At 50.2% G+C, this 10263-nt stretch overlaps 1 protein-coding gene across 4 annotated transcripts; it reads right to left on the bottom strand.

Moving 5' to 3' along the window:
* Positions 1-1150: 1150 nt before the first annotated feature.
* Positions 1151-9614, bottom strand: SLITRK2 (SLIT and NTRK like family member 2). Of its 4 annotated transcripts, XM_023633313.2 has the most exons (4): positions 9001-9614; positions 5056-5109; positions 4793-4960; positions 1151-4576 (listed from the first exon to the last, which is right to left on the bottom strand). In XM_023633313.2, exon 4 carries the CDS (start codon positions 4531-4533, stop codon positions 1996-1998), a length of 2538 nt encoding a protein of 845 aa, XP_023489081.1. In that variant the 5' UTR covers positions 4534-4576; positions 4793-4960; positions 5056-5109; positions 9001-9614; the 3' UTR covers positions 1151-1995. The 4 variants fall into 4 exon arrangements, with proteins under 4 accessions (XP_023489081.1, XP_023489078.1, XP_023489083.1 ...); XM_023633310.2 differs by lacking the exon at positions 4793-4960 and having other exon boundaries at positions 9001-9585; XM_023633315.2 differs by lacking the exons at positions 4793-4960; positions 5056-5109 and having other exon boundaries at positions 9001-9589.
* Between the last annotated feature and the right edge of the window lie 649 nt (positions 9615-10263).

The following is a 10263-nucleotide window of genomic DNA, read 5'->3' as shown; positions in this document are numbered from 1 at the left end:
GGCATTGTTTCCTGAACGCCCTTTACATTTATATATACACAATTACCTTCTATTGTTTAAAAAAAGCTATTTTGCACCAGTAGTTATTAATCCAAATCATTTGGATTTAAGTAATTCCTAATTGAAAGCCTATCACATGAATTGTTTATAGTGACAGACAATGTACTATTAGTCATTTTAAAGCTTTAAAAGTAAGATATCAGGATCCACTTCAATGTCCACATGATAATAAAGGATTATTATGTGCAGTACCCTATTTATGAAAAGGAAACAGTGTGCTTCTTTCAGATGCCATCAATTGCTCTAATAAGGAAGTGAAAAGCTGGACTACTTTATATGCAGATCACCATCCCAGTTGCATAAGGATTTACAATAGACAAAACAAAACGATTTTTTGTTGTAAAGAAGGGCTGTTTGTTTAAATCACAAAATAACATTTGCATCTAAAAATTATTTACAGGCGAATAGGCTTCAGAAACGTTATATAGACTTGGTTAGTTAAAATCATTTTAATGCTAAGACCAAAAGGAAAGCCTTGCTCAAGCTGACAAGGAAAAATTCAAGTAACACATGCCTCAAGAAGGCAGAAGCAACCAGATGCAGACTGTCTTGGGGTTAGGGACTCACTAATTGATTCGGAGATGCAAATAGTACGCGATATGACAGCACCCCATTAACGCTTAGGTACACTCAAGAGGAAAATGCTGCTTTCTCTGAAAATGTGAAAATTGAGAAGGATTCTGACCCTAACCTTTAATCCTAAAAGAAATAGAAAGTAACGTAGACATTTGTCTCTGCTGCCTTGAATTTGCAGAGAACTTACTTGGGAAGTTGAATCTGACCTTTGAAGTCTTCCTTCCAGGTATTTAATGGCTCCTATGTCTTTATTAAATGAGGTGTGTGGCGGCCTCTACTGGTGTGTGTTTGTAGAAAATGTTTCAATAGGCAGAAAAAATATTAATTTCAATTAAAAAGTTAGAAATACAGACTCTTTCATTTAAATATATAAAAATATCTAATTTAATGCAGAAAAAATATATTACAAGTTGTGTAATGTACTCTTAATTAGGAAAATAATCTAAAACACTGACCATGTTAGTGTAAAATAATGATTTAGGGAAGGGCATTAATTGTTCAATTCACTCTGATATTGGGTTAAATATATTTTATTAATGAATTACTAATCCCAACTGAGGTGGTTTATTACCTCTAGTCCACTGTTAAATCCCCTTAGTTGACTTAAATAAAATCACTTACAACAAACCCAGAGGAAAGGAAATATTTTACAGTTAAATCTATAAAGTCCTAGAACTAGAATCATTTGATGATAGGCTGGTTTCTATAACTCAAGCAAACTGTACGTTGACTTCATATAGCTGACATTTCAATCTATTTTACAGTGTTTTTAATTTCAAAAATACAACACATTAAAATATGTTCAATTTATCAAAGCTAAAAGCAACATTTAAGTAATGTACTTAAAGTGCAAAGGCACTTTAACACAAAGAAGTGATGCCTAGTGGCTATCTTGAAAACTGAAGACGGAAATACCATATATCATTATTTACAAAAGAATTTATAGTCTCAAAAGATCTTTGGAGATCTTCTACAAAATATCCGTTTTCATCTGCAAAGTTTGCTTACTCTTTCTTCATTCACTATAATCTCCTCTTCCCATTCCCACACTGGAAAAATAAAAGAAGAAAAAAGAAACAAAATATATGAAAAAAATGCATTGTAGAAACATTCATGTTCAGTGATGATTCCTAAGGAGAGAAGGGAAAAAAAGGTGGGAGGGGGAGAGCCAGAGAGAAATAATTTAAAGGAAAACTTGAAAAAGCAGTATCATTGCTTCACCCCATCCCCCAAACATTTGCAAAGTCCCCCACTGACGCTGAGAAAGGGCCAACACAAACAGACAGGAGAGCAAATGCAGTGCTTCCAACAGTTTGGAGCAGCATCCTCCGATGCCATAGGGTTGTAAATGATTTCCTTTCACAGCTGACTGATTGCAGTTTGTTTTTCCAGAACTTCGAGGTAGTCTGGTTCTGATTGCGGCTTAGCTTGCAGTAAAGGGTGGTCGGGTTTTGACTGCCCCACAAAGCATTTCCTGGGAGTTCCATATAAAACGGTTTTATTGATTCTGTCTTGGTTTTGGCGTCGAGATTCATACGAGGGGGCGAACTGCCTTTTAGGTAAGGTACAAAAGTTATAGTGGACTAGTCCTGCACTGGGCAGTTCCTTGACTCGCTCAGCAATATTCTGATACAGCAGCTCAGGCTCTCTTGGTGTGGCCTGCTTCTCTAGCAATTCAGTGGCACTTATAGTGTAAGCAAGTGTGGCTGGCTCTTCTTTTTTCTCCTCCAGGTTGCCGTAGCTGAATTCTTGCAGGTTTCGGTAATAGGCTACTGGGTCTCCTTCCTTCTGCATGTAGATGGGGTTTTGACACATCTGACCTACAGGTGGGGGGATGTAGTTATAGACATGGCCATCCGTTTTATCCTGAGTCTCAGTGTTGTAAGACCCATACTGTAACTGGAAGGAACTTACATCTAAGTTGTTGGCACTCCTGGGGACACTTGGCACCCCCTTTCGGCGTTTCAGGACAAAGACAAATAAACCAGCCCCAAAACAGACAGATAAGATAAAGACAACAAGCAATCCTAAAATTAAGACGGAAAGTGGAACTTCAGTGTGTAGTTCAGGATAGGAACTGGGAGACACACTAAGCGACCGAGGTGTGTCTGTGTTGTGATTCATTGACAAAATGGTTCCATCTGACAAGTTTGGACTGTCCGGGCAAATAGCCTCCCTCCCCAGAAATTTCAGTATCTCCCCTGCGTGCTTAGCGGGAGATTCACAGGTCACCTCATTGATGATGACAGGAGAATTGGCATGTTCCGTCCAGTCCTTTAGCCCCATGATGTCACAGGTGCAGTCCCACGGATTCTCTTGCAGATCTATCTGGATAAAAGCAGGGAGCTGATCCAGCACCCCTTTCACAGGCAGGTGAGAAAAATGGTTATTTCTCAGATTCAGCCTGGTGAGGGCCGTGCCCCCAAATATATTATCAGGTAAGGACCGCAGCAGGTTGTTATTCAGAAACAGTAGCTGGAGGTTAATCAAAGCATCAAAGGTCAGTGGCTTAATTTCCTTAATGACATTATACTCTAAATAGAGATACTGCAAGCTCTGCAGTCCATCAAACATAGAAGGATACAGCACTTCAAGGTAATTGCCATTCAGATAAAGTCGGCGTAAACTGGTCAGGTTTGTGAAGGCACCTTCCTGAATGACTGCAATCCTGTTGTTTCCTAAATGTAACAAATCCAAAGAACTGTATTCTAGGAGGTCGTTCTTATAGACAGTTTGAAGATAGTTCCCTGTTAGGTAGAGTTTCTTTGGACTGGTAGGTTTGGGCTGCAGGTCAGAGATATTAGTGAACTTCCTTTCTTGGCAGTTTACGTTTAGACCATTGTCTGAGCTCTGAGAGGTGCAGACACAGCTACTGGGACAGGTGAGGGGTACAGGGGACTTGGTCTGGTATACCATGATCGGTCCAAAGCTCTGCCTGTCCTTTGACACGGTGACCCGGGGAGTTGGCCGATTTCTCATTTTGGGTGGCCGGCTGGCTTTTGGAGCCCTGGTTGGGTTGAGAGCAGGATTCATTGTAGGTGACAGTCTTTGGACATGTGCGTCAGCATGGCTGCCCCTTTGACTAGAGTCACCGGTACTTTTTCTGGGACAGAGGTCTTGCCTGGTCAGTTGGGTCACATCTTTCCCATGCAATCTAAAGGGAGTTTCACAGACAATCTCCCCAACAAAAACGGTTATGGTGTCCAGCCAAGCCTTGAGAGGAAGTAAGTCACAAGTGCAGTTCCATGGGTTTTCCTCCAGCTGAATCTCCATAATCCCTCCAATATGTTCAAGGACACCAGCGAAAGGCATCACTTTCAGCCTATTCCCTCTCAGGTCTAAGTGGGTCAGCAGGACGAAGCGGAACACGTTGCTGGGCAGCGACAGCAGAAGGTTGTCATTCAGGATGAGCACTTTGAGCTTATTCAGTTTGCTGAATGCCCCTGCCTCGATGGCACTGATGTAATTGTAGTCAGCCTGGAGGTACTCCAGGCTCTCCAGGCCCAGGAAGGTGTCCTCTCTCAGCACCTCGAGCTTGTTGTTGTTGAGGTGCAGTCTCTTGAGGGTCTTTAGGCCGCTGAACGCCCCAGTTCGGATCTCCTGCAGCCCGTTGTTACCCAGGTGGAGAGTCACTGCGTTGGAGTAATTGACGAACTCGTTTGGGTACAGTCTTGTCAGGAGGTTTCCATTGAGGAAGAGCTGATAGATTCGATACTGGGGGGGCTGGAGCAGGCTGACGGTTGTAAATCCTTTGTTTTCGCAGTTAATATTCAGTACGTTTTCCTTCTCTTCGCACAGGCAGCGGATCTTGCAAATGTCTTTGGCAGTTTTGCGACTCTCCGTCCGTAAGATCCCGGCCACGGTTAACACACTGAGGAACCAAACGCCGCTCAGCATCTTTAGGCACCGTCGGTGTCAGCTCAGGTACCTACAGGCAAACCTTGGGGAGGGGGAGCGGGAGAGAGCAGGATGCGGGGGAGAAAGAAACAAGGAAGCCTGATTAAAATGGCAAAGCAAGAGGGCGGAGTGGGAGGCAGGGAGAATGCGGGGAGTGGGCCACACGGCAGAATGAAATCACTGCGTCTTTCAAAGCGGTTTCTTCTCTCCTCCCCTCCCCCGTCCCAGCCCACCCACACACGCGTCCCCGAACACATACGCTTGCACCTGATTTCCCGGCGGGTCCCAGCCAGCCGCGGAGTCATTAGTAACCGAGTTGTCCTACTAAATCCAGCCCATCTCCTCCTCCCCTGGGGTATCTTGAAGAGATCTCAGGCGGCTCGCCCGTCTTGGGCTCGCAGCAGAAATTGCTTTACTTTTTTTTTAACTGCGCAAAAAGGGGGTGGGAAAATCAGGGGACTGGCGGCGGGGGAGCGGGGGAGAATGGAAGAGGAAAGACAGAGCCGGGTGGGGGTTACTCACACATCAGGAGAAGACGGGACCCCTCTCCTCTGTAGTCCGCCAGTAGTTTAGCATCTTCAGAAAGAGAGGGAGAGCAAGGTAAAAGGAGACGCCGCGTCCAGGGGGATGCCCCGCTTTCCGTTGGTTGATTTAATTTGGCTGGGGGTTGCGCGGAAATTAGAAATCCGGCAGGCAGCAGGAGAGATAGAGGAAGGTTCGAGCGGCGGGAAGCGGAGCCGACGGGAACCCGGGGTGCGATTGCGCAGGGAGGTGGGGGAGCCGGCCGGCCCGGTCGGCGGGCGGCGGCGACGGCCGAGCCTGGGCGCGCGCTTCCAATCCGGTGGCAGCGGCAGCAGTGCGCCTAGCAGTTTGAATTTGAGAGGCTTTGCAGGCTCCCCGGGACAGGGCTAGGGTGACGTCACGGGGGAAGGGGGCAGGCAGTGGATCGAGGGCGCGCGGTGGGGGAGGGAGGGGCAGATGCTTCCCTTCCCTGCGAGTGGCTGTGCAAAGCTCAAATCCGGGCTGCGTCAGTTGATTCTAAACTACTCCACCTCCAACCCAACCCTGCGGGCGGCGAGCGACTGGCGAAGCTCCTGGAGAGGGGTTCTCCAGGAGGGGCCCCGCTAAGGGGCTCGCACCGGCTGGCCTCCTCCAGCCCCTCCGAGTGGTTTCTTCCACCTGCCACTCCCTCCTGGCCATTCCTGGGGGGTCTCATTACAGATTCCCAAGCAGGGGTCCAAATCTGCCCAACAAGGGGTGTGTGTGTGTGTGTGTGTGTGTGTGTGTGTGTATGTAGAGATGTGCCTCTTTGCTATAGAACTGGGGCCCGCTTGCCTGCCAGCTTCCTAGCTCAGATGCTCTTGGTGCGCAGAGTGGGGTGTGTGTGCGCACCAGTATGTCTGTGTAGGAGGGCGAGGAGTTCTTCTAGGGGATTTATGCTTTACATACAGAGCTTTGTTTCAGTGCTGAGAGAGTTACTTTCTGGGTGGTGACTGGCCAAACATATCTGTCTGGATTGGGAAAGCCAGCTCAATGTTAGCTTATAGACTGAGATAAAGAACAACAAAACCCTTCTCCCCCCTGAGGTTTTATACTTAGTCAGATAATGAGGTTTAAACGTGTGCTTTTTGCCTGAAGGAAGGAGAAGAAGAGTGGGTGTCAGAAAGGCACTGCCAGGCTGAGCCTCAGCTGGGCGTGGGAGCCCACGGAAGGGTGCCTAAGCTCTCCAGGCTGCAGGGGCAGGGGGGCTAGGAGAACAGGAGGCCGAGATGCAGGCAGACTGGCTCCTGAGAAAGGAAGGAAAGCTGAAGGGAGTCCTGGCCTGAGACACAGTAGTCTTGGGTTCTGATCTAGCTCTGTTGCCAGGTATGTCACTTGTTTCTGGATCTTCCCGTCCCCATCGGCAGAAGAAGGTGGACTGTAAGGGCCCTCTGTGCTCTGACATTCAATCGGATTCAGATAATCTTTCCATAGCATTATTAATGGCCAGGCGTTGGGTTTTTGCCTTCATTATCTCGTTTCTCCTTAATTATATCTTAAGGTCCCCTGGACCCAGGAGTCTCCCAGTGTGGAGTCCATTTGCAAGATGTAAATGTCTGTTGTTGCCGGGAGGACCAGGGGCTGTCTCTGGTGGGGATGGGGGAGTTGAGGCAGGAAAAGGAGGAAATGAAAGAGAGTAGTAAAAGGAATCGACCAAGCCATGTGCCTGTCCTGCAAAATCTTTCAGCTTGCTTTCCTCGTCCCTTCAGTCCCACCCTGCTGCAGGCAGAGTCAACACAGGGCCCCATTGCTGGGCCAAAGGTGGATAGAGAGGATCACATAGGCAAAATGAGCCCTCTGAGAGCGGAAAGCCCCCTTGCTTCTCCCCTCCTCCTTCCCTGTTCAGCTCAGGTCCTAGAATTGTTCAGCTCGCACAAGCTCTTTCCTCCCCAAGGACTCAAGATAGTTTATAAACTTAGGCACTAAGGCAACCTGTGGCTCTGGTAGTCTCCTCTGGAACTTTTCTCGGGCTTTCTCCTTCCCCCCTCCTTTTCCTTCCAGGAAGAGCCTTGGACCAGATATCATGAGTCCCATGCCCATCCTCTAAGTCTTGCTCCGTCTTGGGCAAGATGCTTTCTTTCTGGGGCCTCAAATTTTCCTTTTCTATGTCAAAGAGCAACATTGAGATGAGCTGTCCTCAGAGGGGGAGGGGGCAGCTCTGTGATAGCCCCCCACTGTCTATTGCAATTGCATCATTAGGTGCAAGCAGCGTGATGCAGTGTGAGCACAATTCAGCTACCTTTCATAGGAAAGGGGCATTTGTTTCTACATATTTCCAAATATTAAATATACATAGTTCCTAGAGAGACATGGTTTATTCATTGTCATTCATTTAACAAACATTTATTAATTAGGTTAATATTTCATTGAATTGGAAGCCCTTTGAACAAGGGCTGTACAAGACCTTTGAAATTATTCATTTTATAGATGAGGACATTCCTCAACCAGGGGAAGTGCTGACTTGCTTAAGTTCAAGAATCTATAAAATTAGACACAGAACCCAGGGATTCTGAGTCCCAGTCCAGCAGCTTTGCAAAAAGCTCACTACTGCTTAATATGAATTACAGAAGAACTATCTACCCAAACGTAAATAGTGGTGGTGGTGTTTTACCTAAATGTGTCTTTTTTAGAAATTGTATTTGAAGGTGAAATATCAAATTTTAGTTTTAGTTCTCAAATATAGTAATTTCCTTCGAGACATAGTTGAATTGCCGCTGTCAATACTCCCTGAGAACAGAGACTATTTTCTTAGGAATTTCAGAGAGAGAGGGAGAGAGAGAGAGCTTGGGGAGGGAGCTGGGGGCGCTTGAAATTCTTGACAGTTACAGAGTGAGGGAAATGTGGCGGTAAGCCGGCTGGGGGGAACGACGCTGGGGACCGTAAAGTGCTGTGGCAGATCTTCCTTCCCTGGTTAGCTTCCTACACAGGCCGGTGGACCCTCTCACCCCTCCTCCGTCTACTGCCTGTCCCTGAGCTTCCACAGCTGCTTTCCCAAACGTGGTTCTTGGAACGACTCAGCCTCCACCCCGGTACAGTACTTTAAGTAAGTTTCCTTTGGCCCCGCGTCTCAGGGGAACCGCCGCAGCACGCCGCTAGGAGAGCGGGCTTTTAAGGCGGTGGGGAGGTTCTGGGTGAACTGGGAGCCCAAGGGAGGCAGAGGCGGACGCTAAAATAAGGCACACGCTCCCCGGCCTCGCTAGGGCGAGGGAGGCATAAACGAGGACTTCGTCGCCTCAGTCTCACTTGCATCTAACCGAGTAGAGTCCGGCTCGAGTCGCCAGGGCTTCCACAGGGCGCGGTGAGTGCCAGCGGGCGGAGAGGCCCCCTTGCCCCGGCCGCCCGCAGGCCACCAGGGGGTTAACAGCAGTCCGGCAGGGATGCGGTGGTGCGGTGGGGGAGGGGGGGTGGAGGGTGGTTTCTGCTGCCAGCCCCCGGCCGCCTTCTCCCATTGCCGGTTGAATGCCATTCCCGAGGTACTCTTCCGGGCGACCAGAGAGCTCGGCGAGTACCCTGTCGCCGGGAACCGGGCACCGGCCGCTAGCGCAGCCCTACCTGCCCTCCTCCTTGTTGCTAGACGCCCGGTGCCCGGCGTGGGGGCCCGTAGCCTCGACGGCCACGCGCGCTCCCCTCGGCCCGGTCCTGGGAGCCGCTCGCCGGCGGAGCCTTCTCTTCGGGAGCGGCAGCCCGCATCGGACGCGTGGCCGCCCGTGGCGGCGGGGACCGGGGGCTGCGCTGCGCCCAGAGCCCACGCCCGCGAGGACGGTCCCGGGGCTAGCGGCCCGGGCGGGGGTGGCAGGAGAGGGCGGCGGGCGCGCAGTCTTCCCACGCCCGTGCCCTCCGCGAGGGAGGCGGCCGGGGAGGCAGAGGGCCGAGGGAGCCACCTCGCCGGCCTCGTCGTCACGGCGTTCCCGAGCGCTCAGAACTTACCAGCGAGCGCGCAGCCCGGAGCTTTCCCGGAGGCGCCCGCAGCATCCGCGACCCAGGGAGGCGCGGGAGCCGGCACAGCCTCGGACTGGCGCGGCCCAGGAGCGAGGGCACGGCGGCGAGCCGGCGGCGCCCCTAGGGCAGGCAGTTCCCCACTGGAGCAGCTCGCCGCCGGGCAGCGCTACTGGCAGGAAGGAGGGAGGGAGCCGAGAGGGAGGAGGGCAGAAGAGCGGGAGAGAGCAAGAGGAGGAGGAGGAGGAGGGAGGGACAGCGGCCCCTCTCCCGCACTTATCAATCACCCCGCAGATCAAATGTCCCCGCTGTGCACCCGGGAGGGGGATGTACCAGCCCACAAAGGAGCCGCTGCTCCATTTCTCTGACAAGCGCCGCGGAGCGCTGCTCACGCCTCTCGGCCCCTCTTGCCTGGAACTCTGCCCAGCCCTTGCAGCTTCCACCGTCGGCTGCAGCTCGGACTCGGTCAAGTGAAATAAGGATGGCACCCGGTCGGTACCACATCCGAAGGGAGCCTAAGACCACTGGGTGGAAGTTATGGACAAGCGAAAGAGCAGCCAGCCCTCTGAGCTGGACACCCTCCGGGAGGGCTGCCTCCCGTAACTAGTAAGCGCCCAATCATTGGAGTTCGCAGGCAGATCTTTAAGGACCTCCTACGAGGATGGTAAACAAGGAATTTCCATATAATATAGAGCTGAGCTACACTTGTACAAATGTGTTAACAAAAGCAAGCCCTTAGCAGTGTTCCAGTCCCTGTTTTAATTTGATTCTTTCTATTCTTCACCTCATTGTCTGGAACTACCTCCTTTCCCCTTCCTCCTTTCTTTTTCCTCTTATTAGTAGTCCAGGTGGTTGTGATTCGCTTAAAGGAAGGCGCTCAGTGACAGAGTCACTGTAGTTCGAGAGGGCGGTGCGGCTTGGGCCAAGAGCGTTGCAGTTCCCCTCAGGACCTGCTTTCCCTAGGGCCTCTCTTCACTCTCCTCGGGGGATTCGGGACAAAGTTGCAGCTGTATTAATTTAAGCCAAATTTATTTGATGGCATCAGGACATTTCCCCCTTAATCCCGGAGGAGAACAGCCTTAATGAAAGTCATCACTGTCCCCTGTCCTTTTCATAACCCCTCCAGAGTCTGTAAAACCCCCAGTTCTTCAGAATATCCACAAGCTCCATGGGAGAATAGAAAGGGAGGCAAGGAGAAGGTGCAAAATTAAGAGCAAAAATTTTCTCTCCTGCTAATGAATCTGCCCCGCATTT

This window comes from Equus caballus, chromosome X (genome assembly GCF_041296265.1).
Source record: "Equus caballus isolate H_3958 breed thoroughbred chromosome X, TB-T2T, whole genome shotgun sequence".
Classification (NCBI taxonomy): domain Eukaryota; kingdom Metazoa; phylum Chordata; class Mammalia; order Perissodactyla; family Equidae; genus Equus; species Equus caballus.
Note: the sequence above shows the minus strand (reverse complement) of the source record. Positions and strands in the feature narration are given on the sequence as shown.

Bases quoted from the DNA above. Each gene is read 5' to 3' on its own strand.
- SLITRK2 (XM_023633313.2), bottom strand. From the start codon at position 4,533: ATGCTGAGCGGCGTTTGGTTCCTCAGTGTGTTAACCGTGGCCGGGATC.